The sequence below is a fragment of the Narcine bancroftii genome, chromosome 1, assembly GCF_036971445.1.
Source record: "Narcine bancroftii isolate sNarBan1 chromosome 1, sNarBan1.hap1, whole genome shotgun sequence".
NCBI classification, from domain to species: domain Eukaryota; kingdom Metazoa; phylum Chordata; class Chondrichthyes; order Torpediniformes; family Narcinidae; genus Narcine; species Narcine bancroftii.
In genome coordinates this window covers 106,023,908-106,046,817 of record NC_091469.1, presented here as the reverse complement: position 1 = coordinate 106,046,817, position 22,910 = coordinate 106,023,908, and the positions used below count along the sequence as shown (strand labels likewise).

General features: G+C 37.4%; 2 protein-coding genes across 11 annotated transcripts in view; one reads left to right on the top strand and one right to left on the bottom strand.

Annotated features, from left to right (window-relative positions):
* LOC138762189 (endoplasmic reticulum mannosyl-oligosaccharide 1,2-alpha-mannosidase-like) overlaps window positions 1–18,354 on the top strand; it is a 102,288-nt gene extending 83,934 nt beyond the window's left edge. For all 6 annotated transcript variants that reach the window (XM_069935770.1, XM_069935778.1, XM_069935789.1 and 3 more), the window contains one exon: window positions 16,040–18,354. In XM_069935770.1, the coding sequence (XP_069791871.1) occupies window positions 16,040–16,240 (201 nt within the window). In that variant the 3' untranslated portion in view covers window positions 16,241–18,354. The remainder of the gene's footprint in view (window positions 1–16,039) is intronic.
* dpp7 (dipeptidyl-peptidase 7) overlaps window positions 10,887–22,910 on the bottom strand; it is a 126,606-nt gene continuing 114,582 nt past the window's right edge. For 2 of the 5 annotated variants that reach the window (XM_069935739.1, XM_069935709.1), the window contains one exon: window positions 18,351–18,552. In XM_069935739.1, the coding sequence (XP_069791840.1) occupies window positions 18,450–18,552 (103 nt within the window). In that variant the 3' untranslated portion in view covers window positions 18,351–18,449. Of the gene's footprint in view, window positions 10,984–18,350; window positions 18,553–22,910 lie in introns of those variants that run through there. The other 3 variants (XR_011356799.1, XM_069935724.1, XM_069935733.1) reach the window with 3 other exon arrangements.

Below are 22,910 nucleotides of genomic sequence, written 5' to 3'. Positions count from 1 at the left end.
AGGAAGTAGGAACAGGAGTAGGCCAAAAATGGCCCATCGAGCCTGCTCTGCCATTCAATACGATCATGACTGATCTAATTTATGACCTAACTCCACCTACCTGCCTTCTCCCCATATCCCCTAATTCCTCTATCATGTAAAAATTTATCTAACCGAATTTTAAATATGTTTAATGAGGCAGCCTCAACCACTTCCCAGGTTAGAGAATTCCAAATATTCACTACTCTCTGGGAAAAACTATTTTTCCTCATCTCTGTCCTAAATCTACTCCCCCGAATCTTGAGACTGTTCCTCTCATTTTAGTTTCCCCGGCCAGCTCAAAAAACCTTCCCTCATCTATCCTATCCATACCCTTCATAATCCTATATGTTTCTATAAGATCTCCTCTCATTCTTCTGAACTTGAGCGAATACAATCCTAGACGATTTAATCTTTCATCATAAGTCAACCCCTTCACCCCAGGGATCAACCTAGTAAACCCCCTCTGGACCGTCTCCAAAGCCAGTATATCCTTCCTCAAATATGGAGACCAGAACTGGACACAGTACTCCAGGTGCGGTCTCACCAGTACCTTATACAGTTGCAACATTACCTCCCTACTCCTGAATTCCTCTAGCGATGAAGGCCAACATTCCATTTGCCTTCTTAATAACCTGCTGCACCTGCAACCTAACTTTTTGCGATTCATGCGCAAGCACTCCCAAGTCCCTCTGCACAACAGCATGCTGTAGTTTTTCACCCTTTAAATAATATTCACCCTTCTCTATGGCTGCATCCTTAATACTGTAATGAACTCCACTTCGTGTCATACCTTACCGCGCATGCTCCATCCGCACTCTAACATCCGAATGCACTGAGCATGGTCTGAGAACCGTGCATGCACACAAGTACAAAGATGCCCACACCCAGCCAAAATGCACTGGGATGCCAACCTAACAAAGTAAGTAAACCAATTAAACTTATTGTGGCTCTTTTGAACACTACAATGCCCAGCCCTAATTATTATAATGAGACATAATGTCTTAAATAATAATTACACAATAATACAAATAACTTATAAAACATGTAACATTCAAACTTTATACATATCATCTTTATTTATAAGGTCAGAGGTTACCAGCATTCTCTGGATAAATAAAGTCTTTAACTGTTATAGGATGTAATCAACAAAGTAAAGTCAGTTTGTACATAAAAGTTTCTTTGTCTCCAGAATCTTTGTTTAAAAAGTCGACCAGTAAACCTCAAATCTTCCTCAGACAAACTAGGCGAGTTTAAAATGAGGTCTATTGAGCTGTCTTTTGACTTTCTTCAGCATTCTGCTTCTCATATTGAAAACTTATTTGTTTCTCTCCATTTCAATCAACTAGTTTCTTTCACCTTCCCTGCAACAGATTTGCTCATCCTTTTTCTTTTCCGCAATCGGGCATAAATAAGGCAAGATTCAAACAACATTATTTCTTCATGTTTTTATTATTGAAATTCAATTTTCTTCCTGCATTGTTAATAATTGAGCCTTCAAGTTATATTCCTGTTTGTTTTCTGTTATTAACCAATGACTTGTTCTCTTTTCAAAACATGAATTTTTCTCCAACTTTTTACATTTTGATAATGCTGAATCTCTTTCCTCAATAACTATATTCATTTCTCCAGCAGTTATTCTTTTCTTTCGCTTTCTGACCTTGCAAATTTTATTTACAATTAAATATTTATCCTTGTCAACTTCTTTCTGGACCTTTCCCTCAGTCATTTTCAAAACTGAAGAATTGTTGGATTCATTCTCGTTCTTTTGGTTTCGATTACAAAGTTAACATTTTTCTGTTCATTGTTTTCATGATTATCTAATATAATTTTCAACATTTTGTTCTCTGAATACAATTTTACATTATTAGTTACATGTTCCTTTTTTCCATCAGTGCAATTTGCTGCATTCATCAGTTTTGCAGCATGTTGTGAAAATTGCTCATTATCTTTGTCTGCTGTAATCTCTGAGCTATAAAAACTACTTTCATATTTGTTCTCAGTCTTTGGTTTTAGTCCTGCCTCTGAAAAATCACCAGCAGTATTTGCAACATCTTCTAATACTTTTCATCAATTTCTGATGAAAATAATTCCTTTAATACTGTTTTAGATGCCCATGATTTATTTTCACCTTGATCTGTTTTCTTCAGAAGTGAATTTCTTATTTATAGTCTTTTGCTGTTCCCATAACTCATCAACTTTCACAACTGGAATCTTGTTGTCACTTGTAGCTAATCATTACTGAGCAATATAATTATTTCCTTCTAGAGGTCCATTAACTTTCCATCCAAGCCTAGTTTTTACAGCACAAGGTCCATCTCCCCTACTTTGTACTACATCCAGTGGTTCCAAAGCCTTTGGTACATTTTAACCAATCAGCATCTTTACCTCAAAATTAATAATAGGATAGATAAACCTTCCACAAATAAGACAACTGATATTTTGATGTGGAATATTTCCTTCATGCACAGACATAGTCTTCTGAGTATATGAATTTGGAAGATCACGAATTTTTTCATCATGCAATCCAGCAAACTCTATGTCTGAAACAATGCTGGTTTCAACAACTTTTTCTTGACCCATAGTTTTCACCATCTTCAGCTTCCTTGAAGATTAAGTTTGTTCGTCAATCCCACCATGGAAAAAGATGCACTATAGCCTGGATCGAGAAATGCATGAGTGGATATTATTACATTCCCATTTTTGGTCTTGACTTGTACAAGGCACTATTGAGTTTGTAGTTATCCAAACCAGCCCCAGTAAAACCACTTGTCTGAACCAAAGTTATAACACTGTTTTCTGATGCTTCCTTTGTTTCTGTTTGCTCTTTTTCCAGTTCCTTATTCCGATGATGGATATGCTGTATTTTAGGATGTTTCAATTGCATATGTTACAACTAAGTTGCGTCTTGCAATTTTCACTGACAGCCAAAATATATTCCATTTATTTTTTGATGAAAGCAATTTTCTCTGCGCTCTTTCTTTTCAGCCATAAACACTTTCCTAAAGCATATCCTCCTTTACAGAACAAACAAGTTTTCACAGTATACATGTTCCTTTTCCTTAGTTACTTTATAATCGACACATTAGTAGCAACAGTACTTCTTTTTAATTTTGTACTGGACTCCAAGTTAGACTTCCTTACATCTTTGTTCCCCAATGAAATATCTCTGGTATTTCCATATATTGGATCTGTTTCAATGTTCACCTACCCTTCTAGGAAATCCACCAAATCCTCATATTTTTTCCTGGAAATTATAAATTTGCATATTATCAGGCATTTCATGATCACAAATATTGTCCATCTTCCATAGCATTACAACACCCTTTTAAAAAGAGCGTATGATTGTAAAGCATTCAGTTTTATTGATGACCATTTATGAGCTTTATGTAAGCTAAAGCAATTCGGTCCTTGTTGCCAAAATTCTTCTCTAGTAAATACTTAGCTCTTTCAAATCCTCTATCCGAAGACATACGTTGACAACTTTTTACAAGTTCCCTGGGCCGTCCTTTTATTTTCAAACTTTATTTAAAGATAGAAAAAACATAACATACAGTTCAATAATTGTCAAAAATTAATTTTACAAATATATATAAAAAATAAAAAAGACAGAAAAAAGAATAAAATAAATAAAATAAAATTTAAAAAAAGCCCAAACCCACCCTCCTACTCCTTCAGCCAGGTCCCTTAAGGGGAACCAAAAATATAAATTGTGTGTATATATATTTATTAAAAATATAAATTGTGTGTGTGTGTGTATATATATATATATATATATATATTATAAATATATATATTTATATATTATATCTTTCTTCTTCTTTGGCTTGGCTTCGCGGACGAAGATTTATGGAGGGGGTAAAAAGTCCACGTCAGCTGCAGGCTCGTTTGTGGCTGACCAGTCCGATGCGGGACAGGCAGACACGATTGCAGCGGTTGCAAGGGAAAATTGGTTGGTTGGGGTTGGGTGTTGGGTTTTTCCTCCTTTGCCTTTTGTCAGTGAGGTGGGCTCTGCGGTCTTCTTCAAAGGAGGCTGCTGCCCGCCAAACTGTGAGGCGCCAAGATGCACGGTTTGAGGCGTTATCAGCCCACTGGCGGTGGTCAATGTGGCAGGCACCAAGAGATTTCTTTAGGCAGTCCTTGTACCTTTTCTTTGGTGCACCTCTGTCACGGTGGCCAGTGGAGAGCTCGCCATATAATACGATCTTGGGAAGGCGATGGTCCTCCATTCTGGAGACGTGACCCATCCAGCGCAGCTGGATCTTCAGCAGCGTGGACTCGATGCTGTCGACCTCTGCCATCTCGAGTACCTCGACGTTAGGGGTGTGAACGCTCCAATGGATGTTGAGGATGGAGCAGAGACAACGCTGGTGGAAGCGTTCTAGGAGCCGTAGGTGGTGCCGGTAGAGGACCCATGATTCGGAGCCGAACAGGAGTGTGGGTATGACAACGGCTCTGTATACGCTTATCTTTGTGAGGTTTTTCAGTTGGTTGTTTTTCCAGACTCTTTTGTGTAGTCTTCCAAAGGCGCTATTTGCCTTGGCGAGTCTGTTGTCTATCTCATTGTCGATCCTTGCATCTGATGAAATGGTGCAGCCGAGATAGGTAAACTGGTTGACCGTTTTGAGTTTTGTGTGCCCGATGGAGATGTGGGGGGGCTGGTAGTCATGGTGGGGAGCTGGCTGATGGAGGACCTCAGTTTTCTTCAGGCTGACTTCCAGGCCAAACATTTTGGCAGTTTCCGCAAAGCAGGACGTCAAGCGCTGAAGAGCTGGCTCTGAATGGGCAACTAAAGCGGCATCATCTGCAAAGAGTAGTTCACGGACAAGTTTCTCTTGTGTCTTGGTGTGAGCTTGCAGGCGCCTCAGATTGAAGAGACTGCCATCCGTGCGGTACCGGATGTAAACAGCGTCTTCATTGTTGGGGTCTTTCATGGCTTGGTTCAGCATCATGCTGAAGAAGATTGAAAAGAGGGTTGGTGCGAGAACACAGCCTTGCTTCACGCCATTGTTAATGGAGAAGGGTTCAGAGAGCTCATTGCTGTATCTGACCCGACCTTGTTGGTTTTCGTGCAGTTGGATAATCATGTTGAGGAACTTTGGGGGACATCCGATGCGCTCTAGTATTTGCCAAAGCCCTTTCCTGCTCACGGTGTCGAAGGCTTTGGTGAGGTCAACAAAGGTGATGTAGAGTCCTTTGTTTTGTTCTCTACACTTTTCTTGGAGCTGTCTGAGGGCAAAGACCATGTCAGTGGTTCCTCTGTTAGCGCGAAAGCCGCACTGTGATTCTGGGAGAATATTCTCAGCGACACTAGGTATTATTCTATTTAGTAGCAGGCAAAATCTTCGCTAGGAAAAAAAATATATATTATATATATTTATAATGTATATATATTTATAATATTTATATATTTATAAATGTTAAGAACAATTCAAAGTATATCAAAATGCATATATTCTGAATACGGAGTCTATTTGCTAGCAAAAAAAGGAATAATTATTATGTAAATTATAGGTGATTTTTTTCCATAACAATACAAGTTTTCAATTCATTATGCCAATGTAATATATCTCAGTATCATCTTTCCAGTACTCGCAACACATTTATGCACTGATAACATCAAATGTACAAAAGCAATTTGAATTTTATCCAAACCTAATCCCATCAATGAAATCAAATTACCCAACAAGAAAATCGTTGGCTCTAATGGTAATTTAAAGTTATACAATTTTTCCAAAACTACTTTAATTCCTTGCCAGAACGGTTGAACATTAACATGTCCAAATAGCATGTAAAAAAAAAGTTCCAATACATGAATCACATCTAAAACCTAAGTCTGAATTACTAAACCCATATTTTTTCAGTTTCTCCAGAGTCAAATATAATTGATGTAAAAAATTATAATTAACCATTCCATATCTTACATTAGTCAATTTGATTACATTGTCCTGACACATATCCACCCAATCATCTTCAAGAAAAATAAACACTAAATCACTCTCCCATTTAAGTTTAGATTTTATCCATATTATCTTGTAACAAATTGCACATAACCGAAATATAACCCTTCTTTGGTACAGAGGAAATCAAAGACTCAAATCTCGACAAGATAGGTAAATTCATCTCTCTACCATAATTATCCTTTACCAAGGCTCTAAGTTGGTAATACACAACCAAAGAATTTACAGATATATCAAATCTCTCTCAATTGATTAAAAAAGAAATTGTCTCTCTTCAAAACAATCCTTTATTGTCTTTATACCCTTAAAATCCCAACTCTTTAAATAATTATTAAACATTGAAAAATAAATAAACTGATTATTATACAATGGAGTTAAAATTGATCATTTATCTTTTGATCCCAAAACCGTATTTTTTAAAAAATCTAGATCTTTAACAAATGTTTCGATACCTGCATATTATATTCCTGTAACAAATTCAAGTTCCAATGAAGTATAAATTCATGTACCTCGAACTCAGAAATACATGCCATTTCCACCTTAGCCCAGCTAGGAGGTTGATCCAGATCCATCAACCTGCTAATAAACTTCAACTGGGCCGCTTCATAATTTTGAATATGTGATAACTGAAGTCCACCTAACTCATATTTCCATGTAAATTTATACAATGCCACTCAAGCTAATTTACTTTTCCATAAAAACTCCCGCACTACCTTATTTAAATCCTTTTTTTTAAACTTTATTTAAAATTTTATGACATGAATAAAATAAAAATTACATTTAAAGAAATAATAAAAAAATAAGATAATAGAAATTAGAATACTACATCATTAAACTACACAAATTAAACCCCCCAATAATTATAACACAACATTAATCATCTAATTTAAAATTAGTCCAACCCTCCCCCCAAAATAAAGAGTGAAGAGTTAATTAACAATGTTGTAAATAAAATAGAAAAAACCCCACTTACAAAAAAAAGGATAAAACTTAACAAAAAAAATTACTAACAACAAAAAAATATCAATACTAAAATAATACCCTTAAACATATATTTAAATCAAACATAATACATGTATTTAACAAATGAAATCCACTTTAAAACTAAGTTCAAATATTAAAGTCATATATCAACCACATATCTGTTATACAAAAAATCATAATTAATATCGAGAGAACAAAAACATCCCTTAGAAAAACAATCAGATAAACTTTTTATTCCCTTCCCCTCCCCTTATATATAAAAAAGAAAAAAAAGTTCAAACTCTTATAAAATTCTCCATATTCTTCATTTATATCATCTTCAAAATTCTCTATCGAAATTAACTTAATTTTATTAAACTCTTCTCCCTCAATGTATTTGTACTTAATTTTCTTCTTTTTCTTCTTATCACCTTTCCCCTCATCTTCCTCTTCATCTAATTCAACATCCTCAATTTTTGACTTATTATCTTCTGTGACATCATCCTCTTAAAAAAGAAAGAAAAAAGAGAACCCCCCCCAAAAAAGAGAAAAAATGGAGAGAAAAAAAACCTCCTAATTCCCTCTCAATTACAATCAGAAAACAAAAAGAGTTTAAAAAAAATATTTATTTAAAAAATAATAATAAAAAAAAACCTTCACTTCTTAGCCCAAAAATTAAAAAGAAAAAAAAACAGGTCGGAGGTCACAACTACCTCCTCCTGTTTAAACCGCCCAAAGCGGTAACTCCCCCAAAATATTGGGTGTGAGTTAACTCACAGGTAGCTGATGACTTCTGGAAACTAGTGCCCACCCAGTTCCCTCTCCCAACTCCCATTTCATTAAACTATCATCATTATTTAAACTATTTAAACTCTTCTCAAAAAAAAGATAAAAGATTTATTTTTTTTAAATCAACATTACCACTTCGGTCACCATTGCTTCCATTTCTTTTAAAAATCTTGATCATACCTTACATCTCTACTCTCTTTGGAGACCTTGAAGGACTACATCGTTCCTGAAACTGCATGATTGGTAGAGACTGAGCAAAGTCCATAACCTCTTTACGATTGTCAAAGAACTTTGGCTAATTTCCATCCTAAAAAATCTTCAGTACCGCAGAATACCTGAATGTTGCCTTATGTCTTTTTTTCCACAACCGTTCTTTCACAGAATTAAATTTGCGTCGTTGAAACATAATTTCTTGACTCAAATCTTGACAGAAGAAAACAGGATTATTCTGATCCATCAAAGGAGATCTATTTTGCTGGGCATTTCTAGTAACCGTACGTAAAATTGTCTCTCTGTCACAATAGTTTAAACAACGGATCAAAACAGATCTTGGATTCTGTCTTGAAAAAGATTTTCTTCTTAAAACTCTATAAGCACGTTCCAGTATTAAACCTTCAGGGAATTTATCCTGTCCTAACACTCGTGGAATCCATTCAGTAAAAATTTTTCTTGGATCTGGTCCTTCTATGCCTTCTGGCAAACCAACAATTTTCAGGTTGTTCCGTCTAGATTGATTCTCCAAATAATCAACCTTTTTTGCTAAATTTTTATTTTGGATCTGCAATGTTTCAATTATTCTATTTTCATCTTGCAGTTGATCCTGTGCATCGACTAAACCTTGATCACACATTTCAAAGCTTTGAATGGTTTCAAGCTTAAAAGCTCCATTAATGACTTCCGCCTTCGCATTAATCTTGGAAATAAACAGGTTCACAAAATTAGCTAAGTGACTCGATACAGAATATATCTTATCTTCAAGATCCTTATTAGACATTTCAACAGAAGTAGATTCAGGCTTAATGGGGTCTTGCTGTTCCTTAGAGACCACGGGATCTTCGTATAAAAATCCCTCTCAAAGTCCCCCCAGCAATGCCAGGAGACTGAAGATCAGAGTTATCTTTAAGCCAAATCTCTTTAATCATCTTCACTGAATCGATGTCTGGAAAAACCGTTGTAATTGAAGATGCATTTTGCAGTGCCACCACTGTAGCAGTCAAATGACAGCTCTTTAACTCTCCAGCTGGTGGCGCCCCAGCTGATCCAACTGTCAAAGACTGAGTAACAGCACTCACAGTGGCCATTGTGTGAAATACTGGCACCCGTCCAGCTCCTTGGTCCGAAAGCTGTTGAATGCGACCTTCAAAGAGCCTCACCGGCTTAAAATGGAGCTTCAATGCCGAACTCTGCACATCCTCCTCTGGATCCATTCTACACTGAGTCCTGGCTTCTTGTAAACAAGTAGGCTCAGACAATTTCGGAAAATGTAGTTTTTTAACAGTCTGTTGATGTTTTCTTTTACCCTTTTTTTTGCATATAAACCATTAGGCACTAATCCAACACCTCTTATTATTTATAAACTTTTAATAGAACTTTAACGGGCACTTAAAGACAAAACAATAAATCAGAGTCAGGAGAGGTCTGGAAGGCACGTCTGTTCCCTACGCCATCTTGCCATGCCCCCCCCTATTTAAATCCTGATAAAAACCTTTTCAAAGTAAACAAGGGATTGACTGAAATAAATATTGAATTCGGGGGAAAATATTCATCTTAATACAATTGACCTTGCCAATCAAAGTCGATAGATCTTTCCACTTAATCAAGTCTGCTTTAATCCGTGTTAATATAGGCACATAATTTAACTGATACAATGACTGATAATTAACATCTACAAACACGTCTAAGTGTTTAATTTTATTTGTCATTTAATTTTAATTTTATTTTGTAATAATTTTAAATTTTGAATAATATCCTATTCCAACTGGTAAAATGTCACTTTTATTCCAATTATATCCTGACAGTTCTCCAAATTTCGACAAACTGCTTCAACGACCATTCCGGTTCCGTCAAATATATCAATACATCATCTGCAAATAAATTAATCTTATATTCTTTATTCATAGCCTTCATCCCTCTAATTTCATAATTTTTCCTAATAGTCTGAGCTAATTGTTCAATAGCCAACGCAAATAAGACTGGCGACAATGGACAGCCCTGCCAAGTTGAACGAGTCAACTAGATGGTAAAGAGATCTGACCATTTGTCACCACCCTATCAATCAGGTTCGTATACAAGGCTTTAACCCAACCAATTTTTAAAAAAAGGCCCGAATTTAAACTTTTCTCACACCTTAAATAAAAAATCCCATTCAACCCTAGCAAAAGCATTTTCTGCATCTAGTGCAACGACCATAGGATGGTTAGGCTGCTTTCGGTATGCATTGACTAAAGTAATTAATCGAAGAATATTATCTGATGCATTTCTGTTCTTAATAAAACCTGTTTGATCAGTATGCATCAACTTGGGTAAGTAAGTAGCAAGTCTATTAGCTAATACCTTGGCTATAATTTTATAATCTACATTTAATAAAGAAATGGGTCTATGTGAAGACACTTTTAATGGATCTCTATTTTTTTTTGGAATAACAGTTATTAAAGCACTTGAACAGGATTCCAGCAACTTCTGTTCTTCAGTAACTTGTTTTAACACATCTCCAAATACATTAGATAAATCATCATAAAAAAATTCATAAAATTTCACAGGAAATCCATCATCCCCTGGGGACTTTCCATTTGGCATTTCCTGTATAGCTTCCTTAATTTCAAAATCTGTAAATGGAGATACCAATTCCTGAATATCTTTCTCATCTCATACTGGTAACCTTTTATTTAGATAATAAGATCCAATAGAACCATTATCCTGCTTCCCCCTCACAAGTATATAATTTTTGATAGAATGAATAAAACTGATCATTAATTTCCTGAGACTTATAGGTAATTATTGAATTATTTTTAATGGCATTAATAGTCCACGATGCCTGTTCAGCTTTCAATTGCCAAGCAAGTACCTTATGAGCTCTTTCTCCCACTCATAATACGTTGTTTAGTTCGATTAATTAAACATTCAAACTGATAAGTTTGTAAAGTATTATAGCGTAATTTCAATTTCGCTAATGCAGCTCTTTTGTCTTTGGCCCATGTGGCTTGATAACATCATGCTCTGGAAAGATGTGTTCTTGTATATAGATGTCTTGTACCTGTGGTGCCAAGATTTCTGTCTTAATAATTGGTTTTGTTTCCTGTGGCTTTTTCTTAAAATATGATTTCATATCATCATATGTATTAGGTAAAATCTACTTCTAGCACCAGATACCTCTTAAACTTCTAGTGCAGTCAACAAGGAATCAATAACAACTATTTTTCTCAATTCCAATTGTTTCTCTTTCCTCCTTAGCTGCTCCCACTATCTTTGTAGCTGCTCCTCCTGTGCTTCCTCCATTTTTTCTAAAACATATCCTTAAGCCATTAATCTTCTGCATCAATAATGGCCCTTTCAGCTCTTAATTTTAAACGTGTTGATGTTATACTGGAAACTCTGGAGCTTGCTCTAGAACTTTGTTGCTTCTGCTTTCCCTATTTCTTTTTAAACTTTATTTATTCGTTCAAAAAACAAATGATATATGACATATACAGCAATTAAACATGAACATTTTAGATAATATATATATTTTTTTTTAAAAAGATTCCCCCCCCTTTCAGCCAACTCTCCTAAGGAGAACCATAAAAAAAGAAAGAATACTTAAAAAAAAGTTAAATATACATATTAAAATCTAATCAATATAAATTGAAATGTAAATATTCCGAGTATAACAACCACTTATTAATTTAAAAAATTTAATTATCATGCGAAACATACATAATTTTTTCCATTATTAAACAATATTTCATCTCATTATGCCATCTATTAATATCAATCATATTTGTATCTTTCCACATACTAGCAATACATTTTTTCGCTACGGATAAAGCTAAATACACAAAAGCAAGCTGAAACTTATCTAATCCCAAGCCTTTCAGAGGTTGCAAATTACCCAATAAAAATACTGTTGGATCTAAAACTATTTTAATCTTATACAGATATTCTAAAAACGATTGAATTTTCTTCCAAAAAGATTGTATATGTATACATGACCAAACAGTATGAAAAAAGTTCCAACCGTATCACCTCATCTAAAACACAAATCTGATTCATTAAAACCATATTTTTTTAATTTTTCAGGTGTCAAATATAATTGATGTAAAAAGTTGTAATTAATCATTGCATAATGTGCATTTATCAATCTAGTTACACTATCATAACAAATATCTAACCAATCTTCTTCATAAAAAATAAAACCAATATCCACTTCCCATTTAATTTTAGATCTATCCCAACCCTTTTTATCCATACCATCCTGTAATATTTGAATCATAAATGAAATATAACCCTTCTCTGGTACCTTCAGAAGGGAAGTCTCAAATTTAGTCATTTTTGGTAAAATCATTTCTCTACCAAACATACATTTTACCAAAGATCAAATTTGATAATAAAAAAAATTCTTATCAATACCAAAATCTTCCCTCATCTGATTAAAAGATAAAAACTTACCCTCTTTAAAAAAATCTCCCAAATTTTCCACACCTTTAAATCTCCAATGCAATAAACTTTGATTATGTATTAAAAAAGAAATAAGTTGATTATTATACAATGGAGTCAAAGCCAACCCAATCCCTTTTTAATTTCACACTTTCCTTCACATTCAAATGTGTTTCTTGTAAAAAGGCAATATCAATTTTCATTTTCTTAATATACACCAACACTCGCTTACGTTTAATTTTACTATTTAATCCTCGAACATTAAAAGTAGCAAACCTCAACTTTGACATATCTACTATTATTACTAAATACCAATAATATCTTTATATAAAAACTCAAATCAACGTATATAGGCCCTCCAATAAAAAAAATCACAAATTAAAAACTAAGAAAAAAGTAACCCCCCCCAAAAAAAACTACCAAAAGGTAGTAATCCCCTAAACAAAAATTGGGTGTGGATCACCCACCAGTGGCTGATGACTAGTAAAGAATTTAGTGCAAATCTCCCCCTCCCCAGCCAAACAATCAGTAACATCCAAGTATCATAACAAAAGAAAAAATAAAATAAGAAAATTCTTCTTTTCATCCAAAAGACTCCAGTCTCGAAGATCCCATTTCAGAAGGAGGTGGACTCTTTCCATTCCCATTTTTCCCATTTCTTCCATTTCCGAAACTACCAAATTTTTCTTTAGGAGATAATGGTGAGCTACGTCTATGTCCTCTTATATCTGACAATGAGTCAGCAAAAATCATTGCTTCACAATCAGTTTCAAAAAACCGAAATTGATAATCTCCGTAAAAGACCTTCAACACTGCAGGGCAACGAAAAGTAGACTTGTAACCTTTACGCCACAAAACTCCTTTAACTGGATTAAATCGACGTCGACTGACATCTTGATTCAGATCAGGATAAAAAAAGACTCTACTATTCTGAATCAATAATGGGGTTTGTCATTGTCTTGCATTTTGTACGGTAATTTGAAGTATTGCTTCTCTATCCAAATGACTCAGACATCGAATTATTACCAGTCTCGGGGGTTGACCAGCTGAGGGTATTCTTCTTAGAGCTCTATGAGCTCTTTCCAGTGCCAATCCCCCAGAGAAAAATTCTTGCCCTAATATTTGCGGAATCCAGTCTTTAAAGAAACAGAGGGTCTTGTCCTTCTATTTTCACATTATTCCTTCTGTTTTGATTTTCAAAATAATCTATTTTTCTTTCTAGCTCCTTCTCATGATATCCTAATTCTATGACTGATTTTTCCACCTGCAACACTTTTTCTGTTAGAAGTCACTTGTTGTTTACAGTCCAAAAAAGCAGTCTGAAATTTTTTAAATTCTTCAAAAGATGCATTCACACGTGTCTTAACCATATTTAATTCTGAACTTATACCAGCATTCATTTGAACCATCTCATTCATTTGAGATGTCAACATAGGTTGAATAACTGCATTTAATTGCATACATTGTGAATCCGTAAATCTCAGCTCTGCTCTCTCTGGCATGGTGGCAGAACAAGGTAACTGCAGCTCCTGCTGCAATTCAACAAAAGGCATTTTAAAAGATTTACTGCGGGTCTGGACTCCCAGCGATGGCATCCCGACTTCTTCAGGGAGTTGCCGCTGGTCTCTCCCCGCATCTTGTTGTCTTCTCATCCATTCGCGAAGAAAAACAACTTCTTCAGAATGTAATGCTGCCTGATGCATTTCCTTTTCAGCCTCCACAGGCGATCCTTGGGATTTAGGCAATGAAGAAATTGAGCCTGGGGCTGCTTCAAGTCGTCGAGGCCCCAAATCTTCAGCATTTCGAAAATGTATTTTCTTTTGAACTTGAGATTGTCTTTTTACCATTAGTGGCCATAATAATTCCTTAATACTTTAAACTAAAATTTAAAAAGTTTAAACTTGGAAACAAAGGGTTAAAAAACGGGTATTTAAAAGTCTGGCCAGAGAGGTCGAGATTGCACGTCTAGATTCTACGCCATCTTGCCACATCCCCCCTGCTTTCCCTATTTGATGCCTTTCTCTGCTTGTATTTCTTCCTGCATGTCGAATGCAGTCTTCTTCCTTATCTCTATCCAATGTGAATCATCCATCTGTTACATCTTCAGGATTTTCTTCAGTTTTTGGTGCTGATATTAACAAACGAGTTTCCACAGCAGCATCCATCAGTAAAATCATTGATTTTCAAGAAATGGCTTCACCATTTTGATTATAAAATACTTTGCTATTAGATTAGATGCTTTACATCACTCTCTGGCCGATATTCATAGAGGATGGATGTAGATTAGAAACAGCCCCCAACTCGAGGCATTTCCAAGATGGCCAATATATAACTTTCAATATGAATCCAAAGCACAGGGAGTTTCTTCTAACCTTATTTTTTGTTCCAAACAATAACTTTAGTTGACTTTTATATAGCAACTTCGATGCAATAGTCACTTGAAGACTAAGTGAAATACCTATTAGTGATGCATTTTCATTTTGTTTCAATACAAGTCCTGATGTATTTTAATTCTTTATTTTCAACACAAGCTTAAAATTATCTTCTTTAATGTTGACATGAAATATTCATAAATAACATTTGAATTGATGCTCCATGAATACAGAGTAACATCAGTGTTAAGCTTCAACTAAAGTTGAGGGCTTTTCACTCACCCTTCTCTATAGCTCCATCCTTAATACTGTATTGAACTCCCCTTCATGTCATACCTTACCGCCCATGCTCCGACCAGCATCTAACACTTGAACACACTGAGCATGTTCAGAGAACCATGCATACAAAGATAACCTTGCCAGACAAAATACACTTGGGACACCACTGATGGCCGTGGGGATCAACTTATTGTGGTTCTTTTCGCCACTACAATAGGCATGGTTAGATATGGAAACAAATAAGCTACCAGTGATACACTGTCTTTCTGAACAGGTTCTCTGATGTTAGTTGCTGCTCATAGCTATGACCGGGCAATTGCTGTCAGCTTTTTAATAAAAACGTTAGTCCGAAATCCATCTTTTCTCTCAGTATCCCTGTGAGAAACATGATAGAGAAGACAGAACTTGGACAAAATCAGTAAAAGGTTGACCCTGTTTTGCACATTTCATTTGAATGACTATCATTGAATTTTAAATATAGAATCAGGTTTATTGTCCAGAACATGTCACAAAATTTGTTGTTTTGTGGCAGCAGTATTGAGTATTACAGGTTCAAAAATTGGTATAAATTATATTTCCATAATTACACTATTAAAAAAATAATTATTAGTGCAAGAGAGAAAAAAATGGTATTTCATATAGTTCATTGTTCAGAAACCTGATGCCAGAGGGGAATATACTGTTTTTTTTTGTTTCATTTAGTCTGATGGTAGCAGTGAGAAAAGGGTGGTGAGGGTCCTTGATGACTTGAGACTCTGCCTCTTGTAGATGGAGTGGAGACTAATACTAGCCGAATTCATGACTAGCCTTTTCCTGACCTGTCCATGCCACAGTAATTTAACCAGTCAAAATGCCTCCATTGTACACCTGTAGAAATTTGCTAGAGTCTTTGGCAAATTTCCTCAAACTCTTAATGAAATATAGCCGAAATAAAGACATTGGTACTTTTTAATTGTGTTAAATTCTTGAGCCTTGGTAGTAGCTTTTTAAAGGCATATTCAATTGGTTTGCTCTAATTTTACACAGGTTGACACGGGAGGTTATACTTCTATAAATAACGTGCAGAGTTCTGAGAATCCTGAACCCCGGGATAAAATGGAGAGCTTCTTCCTCGGAGAAACACTGAAATATTTCTTCCTCCTTTTTTCTGACAAATTTGACTTGATCAGCCTGGATGAATATATTTTTAATACTGAAGCGCACATTCTTCCAATATGGACAACTTGATAAATGTAAGAGTGATTGGACCTTTGTGTTGACACCTGATATATCTTGGTTGTGGGATCCATGATGTCAGTTGGAGATGACCACTGTGGAGGAATTCTACTGATCACTGTGAAGCTTACAACTACACAAGGGCATATGCGCTTCAACGAAATAAGTAACCATGGCGGCATCGGTGTTTAGAGAAAAGATGTGGACACATTTTCAAAACCAAGGAACAGTTCTAAGAAGAGTTGCACTTGTTTTGTACCTTACAAAAGATGTTTACCACATGTTGCCTCTAATCCATCCCTTCATTCCTGCCAAGTTAATCTCAATAGAGAAATATTTTGTGATTTAAAAAAAAATTTAAGTTGACTGAATGCAGAAATAAAGCAGATTTTATGGAGATATGGACTGAATTGACAAGGGTAGAATTCTTATAAATATCAGTGACCAGGAAGAATTGTGAGATGAATCAAAATGAATTTATTCATGTTACAATTAGAGTGCAAAATATTGATATTGATGTAAATATGTTGTGAAATTATATTTGCGATACATCTGTGTGACACATCTTAAGGAAAAATGCGGGTCCCAACTATGTTTGTTAATTTAATTGCTGCTGGTTTTATTTGGGGTGATTTAGTCTATTCAGTGGATTAGGAATCTCATCCTTGTATGATGTTGTTTTCTGTAAAATTGTTCAGTATTTCTCTGTCTCAAGCTGCAATTTGATTGCATTTGAAATGCATTGAACAACATAATGCTAAATTTAACATTTTCATTCCTGATTTAAAGCTGGTCCATTTGGGGGAAAAACCAAAAGGATTTTTTTTTTTCTGTAGTTAAATGAGTGTAGGGTGATGTTTTCCTTTCACTGCACTGCACTATTAGAGATAAGCAGCAGTAGGATATGTTAGATACAGGTAATTTTTATTGATTTGTTGCTGTTTACAAGGTGGGGGGGGAAGCAGTCAAATAATGAGTAAAACGAGATTCGAAGAGGAAAATGAGCCATAATTTTGCAGTTTCTGCATAATTGCCCGTTGTGTGTGGGCAGTAGTTTAAAAATAGCCTTTGAAGCTATAACGTTAGAAGCATTTCAGGAATGCACCAATATCTGTAGTTAGATTTCTAGATGTTCTAACTGGCTTGATTTTGCCACTTCTGAATGATTCATAATTACATTGGGAAACTGTTGCATTTCTTGCTTCGAGAGAGTTGCAAGTGTAGGTGCTGGGTCTGATATTTGTGCCACTTGGAAGTACGTGGTCTTGGATGATGTTTCAAACCAACGTGAAACTTTGTGCTTGTTCAAGGCACTCTTGAGACTGTCTTTACAATTATTTGCAGCATAATATTGGAAATGAAAAATGAAGTGTTTTTCATGACTGTACATTGAACAGTAGCTTATTATTTGAAGGATGAGTAAATTGAATGTGGAATGTGAAAAATGGCTCCTTAAATGTACACCTTCAACAGCTTGCCTGCATCTCTTGGAAAACGCCTTGCAGATCAATATTAGACTATTTCTGATTCTGGCATCGTTACTCAGTCTTTCCAAGTTTTAATATTGAGTGCTGATGTGGGAAAATACTTTGAAAAGCCTGTCCAATTGTGTGAATGGTGAAACCTATCCTGTTCTGCAACACATTTGCCAATGCATTTTCATTTGCTGGTGTTAGAATTAAGTACAGTAAAATCCCTGTTATCCAGAAGTTAAACAAACAACAAAAATTTGTGGTAAATAAATAGGTTAAAAAAAGTTTAAAAATTGGTGTGCCTAATTGTTACTTCACCAATCACTCAACATGCAATCTCAAGCAACTGGAAAATGCACTTATCTGGCATCTACCAATCCCCATAGGTGTCAAATACCAGGGGTTCTGCTGTACTCCAAAAAGGTTTTAAATTGAGTGGCAGAGAATGTAGCTCTGATCTCCATCATTCCTTACTATTCCAATTAACAATGTTATGTATTGTGTGTATGCCATTTACAATAATTAAGTGACCTTCTTTAATCTTTTTCCTTCTCATTGTACATACTCTGTAAATTTAATTTTATTGTATAAAATTTTCTCCAGTATCAATGCAAATACAAAATTATGTCTTCAACATTATTTGTTTCATACCTTTCCAAGTTTCATCATTTTTTTCAAACTTTGGTAACAAAACTGTCCTATTCTTGTACATGTGGATTTTAATTCATGTTCTCAGATGTCAAAACTTGTCAAGCAGAATGATGCTGATACTTTTTCACCCATTCACTGATGATACTTGATTCTCTTTTACGAATTATAGTAACTGATTGTGGATCAGATGGATTAGCTGCTCTGAAAGAGAACAATTATGTGAATAGTGACAAGAGGTAGATTCAAAAGTGTTGTCAACTGTAATTAATTAGCTTTTTTAATATTTATTGAAAATTTCATGTATTAATATCCAAATACAGAAAATGACAATCATATTATAAATGCTACAAATTATACCCCTCCAATCCCCTCCCCCCAAATAATAATCCCCAAAAGAGTAAAGGAAAAAAGATAGAAACAAAAATATAGAAAAGTTAGGAAAAGGACAAACAAACCTAGTTACCAAAATATCATTACTATTCACACAATTTTGCCTTCAATATCATAATTTATTTATCCTAAGGAGTTAGGAAGGTTTTATGAGGTTCAGGGAAAACTCTTTATAAATTCAAGAATACTTTATGTAAGTATGGGCACCAAACTTTCAGAATGACAACAGATTTATTGCTCAAATTATACGTAATTTTTTCAAGAGGTATACAACTGTATTTCTGCATGCCACCTTCCCATTCCTAAATGTGAATCTGATTTCCATGTCATTGCTATACATTTTCTTGGACCTGCTAATGCAATTTTCATAAATTCCTTTTGGAAAAAATCTAATTTCAATTTTGGTCTTAATGCCAAAAAAATTGCCCATTTAAAAAAAAAAAGCATTGGATCTTGTGGAAGTTTAACTCCTGTATCTAGAAATGTTCCTAAATCTATCCAAAATAGTCTCAATTTTGAACATGACCATGTAGAATGCATAAAAGTACTTCTCTCTTGACTACACCTAAAACTGAACTGATAGATTTATTTTCAATCTATTTAAATTTTCTGGAGTAAGATACAATTGAGGCAAAAAATTATATTGAACCAATATCTAACATTTATTGTATTTGTCATGCCAATTCCTGCCAATTTTTCTCCACAATACTTAAATTCAAATCCATTTCCCATCTCTGTCGAGATTTATGTATTCCCTGCTTCATAGTTTCTTTTTGCAATAATATATATTTGGCAGATATAAATTTCTTAGAAACTTTGATTTCTAATAGATTAACTATTTCATTTCTTTCAGGCAATAACATTGTTGAACCTAATTTACCCAGTAAATATGCTTTTAATTGATAATAAAATACTGCATTATTCTGTATCCCGTATTTATTTTTAATTGATCAAATGACATTAAATTTTGTCCTTCATAACAATCTTCTATATTTCTAATTCCTTTCGAAAACCAAATATTAAAAAGTCAATAGTAAATAGTTCATAGTAAATGATAAAAGCCTATTTTGAATCAAAGGCATTTTAATTAACCCATAATTCCTTAGTCTAATTTCATTGTTTACTTTATTCCATATATTAATCAAGTACTTTAAAAGTGGTATTATCCCTATCCTTGGATATTAATCTCTGTTCACATTTTTATGTAAAATCTTCTGATATCTTCTCTCCTATCGTATCCATCTCTATTTTAATCCATGTTGGTTTCCCTCCTTCATAAAAAGAAACCTCATTTGTGTGACTATAATTTTTAAATTTTGAAGTTGCAGACCTCCCTATTAATATTTCCATGTTAATTTTTCTAACGATAATCTTGGCATCTTGCCCTTCCAAAGAAATTACCTTACATATTTATTTAGTTCCTGACAAAATTTTGCAGAAGATTTATAGGAAATGTTTGAAAAAGATATTGCACTCTTGGAAATATATTCATTTTTATACAATTAAATCTTCCCAATAATGTTACTGGTAATTCCATCCATTTTTAAAAATCTTCATTAATTTTCATAAGGGGTATAATTCAACATCTTATGCAAGGAATCTAGCAAAGAAAGCCAACTTTTGTTCAGTGTACAGGGAGAGCAGCGGCGGCCCCGGTCCGGGCTGAGGGTAGGCGGCGGCGGCCCCGATCCGGGCAGGAGCAAGGGGGAGACGGCAGCCCCGGCCTCGGTCGAGTGAGGCAGGCGGAGGCCTTGATCCGGGCAGAGAGTGGGAGGCGGCGGCCCCAGTCCGGGCACAGGGAGAGCAGCAGCGGCCCCGGCCCCGGTCCGGGCTGAGGGTAGGCGGCGGCGGCCCCGATCCGGGCAGGAGCAAGGGGGAGACGGCGGCCCCGGCCTCGGTTGAGTGAGGCAGGCGGCGGCCTTGATCCGGGCAGAGAGTGGGAGGCGGCGGCCCCAGTCCGGGCACAGGGAGAGCAGCGGCAGCCCTGGCCCCGGTCCGGGCTGAGGGTAGGCGGCGGCGGCCCCGATCCGGGTAGGAGCAAGGGGGAGACGGCGGCCCCGGCCTCAGTCGAGTGAGGCAGGCGGAGGCCCCGGTCCGGGCAGAGAGTTGGAGGCGGCGGCCCCAGTCCGGGCACAGGGAGAGCTGCGGCGGCCTCGACCCCGGTCCGTGCAGTATGGACCGACCTAGGAGGGGAGGCAGACCCCTCCAGCCCTGGTAAGAAACCTGCATACTGCCACTCCGATAAAAAACCTACGACCCAAGGACCTCGGTGCCACGTCCCAGCTTGCTTGGCCACGGCACACGAACCATGGGTGTAAAGGGTTGGGCCAGTACTGCGCGCACTGCACTCCACCTAAAAGCTCCTTTGCGCAGGCCCGAGGACAGGTCCACGTCCTCCTCCTCCACGTCCTCCCCCTCCACGTCCTCCCCCTCCACGTCTTCCCCCTCCACGTCCTCCCCTCCACGTCCTCCCCTCCACGTCCTCCCCCTCCACGTCCTCCCCCTCCACGTCCTCCCCCTCCACGTACTCCCCCTCCACATCCTCCCCCTCCACGTCCTCCCCCTCAAAAGATGCTCACAAACTCAAAATAGCATGCTGGAACATCAGAACCATGCTAGACAAGGCTGACAGCCACAGACCTGAACGTCGGTCTGCCCTCATTGCACATGAACTCCTCAGACTTGACATCGACATAGCCACTCTCAGTGAAGTCCGCCTGGCAGATGTAGGCAGCCTCCAAGAACGCAGCGCGGGCTACACACTCTACTGGTCTGGCAAGCCTTCGGATGAACGACGCCTATCTGGTGTAGGCTTCATGGTCAAGAACTTCATTGCCTCCAAACTCGAAAACCTTCCGACAGGCCACTCTGACCGAATCATGTCCATGCGACTCCCCCTTCAAAACGAGCGTTGCATCACCTTCATCAGTGTCTATGCTCCAACCCTCCAGGTGGAACCAGCAGAGAAGGACAAGTTCTACACTGACCTGCGCAACCTCATCCAACGCACCCCTACAGCCGACAAGGTTGTCATCCTTGGTGACTTCAACGCTCGCGTCGGCAAAGACTCAGAAACCTGGCCAGGATTCCTGGGCAAGCATGGCGTTGGCAAGTGCAACGACAATGGGCGCCTCCTGTTGGAGCTCTGTGCAGAACAGCGGCTTGTCATTACAAACACCCTTTTACAGCAGAGGGACAGCCTTAAGACTACCTGGATGCATCCCCGATCCAAACACTGGCACCTCCTGGACTACATCCTGGTGCGAGAAAGTGACAAACGACATGTGCTCCACACCAGGGTCATGCCCAGCGCGGAATGCCACACTGACCACCGGCTGGTTCGCTGCAAGCCAAAGCCCAGGAACAGTAAAGCCCCCAGAAAGAGGATCAATGTTGGAAACCTGCAGTCAGACGAAGCGAGAGGAAACTTACAGGCAAACCTCAAAGCAAAGCTCGACGATGCAATCCGCCTCACGGACCCGTCCCCTGAAACCCTCTGGGATCAGTTAAAGACGACCATACTGCAATCCACTGTAGAGGTACTGGGCTTCTCCTCCAGGAAAAACAAGGACTAGTTCAACGAAAACAGCCAGGAAATCCAGGAGCTGCTGGCAAAGAAGCGAGCTGCCCACCAGGCTCACCTTACAAAGCCGTCCTGTCCAGAGAAGAAACAAGCCTTCCGTCGCGCATGCAGCCATCTTCAGCGCAAACTCCGGGAGATCCAAAATGAGTGGTTGACTAGCCTCGCCAAACGAACCCAGCTCAGCGCGGACATTGGCGACTTCAGGGGTTTCTACGAGGCTCTAAAGGCTGTGTACGGCCCCTCACCCCAAGTCCAAAGCCCACTGCGCAGCTCAGACGACAAAGTCCTCCTCAGCGACAGGATCTCTTTTCAGTGCCAACCGCTCAGTCCAAGATTCCGCCCTGCTCCCGCTCCCTCAACAGCCCCTAAGGCTAGAGCTGGATGAGGTCCTCACCCAGGATGAGACATATAAGGCAATCGAACAACTGAAAAGTGGCAAAGCAGCAGGTATGGATGGAATCCCCCCAGAGGTCTGGAAGGCTGGCGGCAAAACTCTGCATGCCAAACTGCATGAGTTTTTCAAGCTTTGTTGGGACCAAGGAAAACTGCCTCAGGACCTTCGTGATGCCACCATCATCACCCTGTA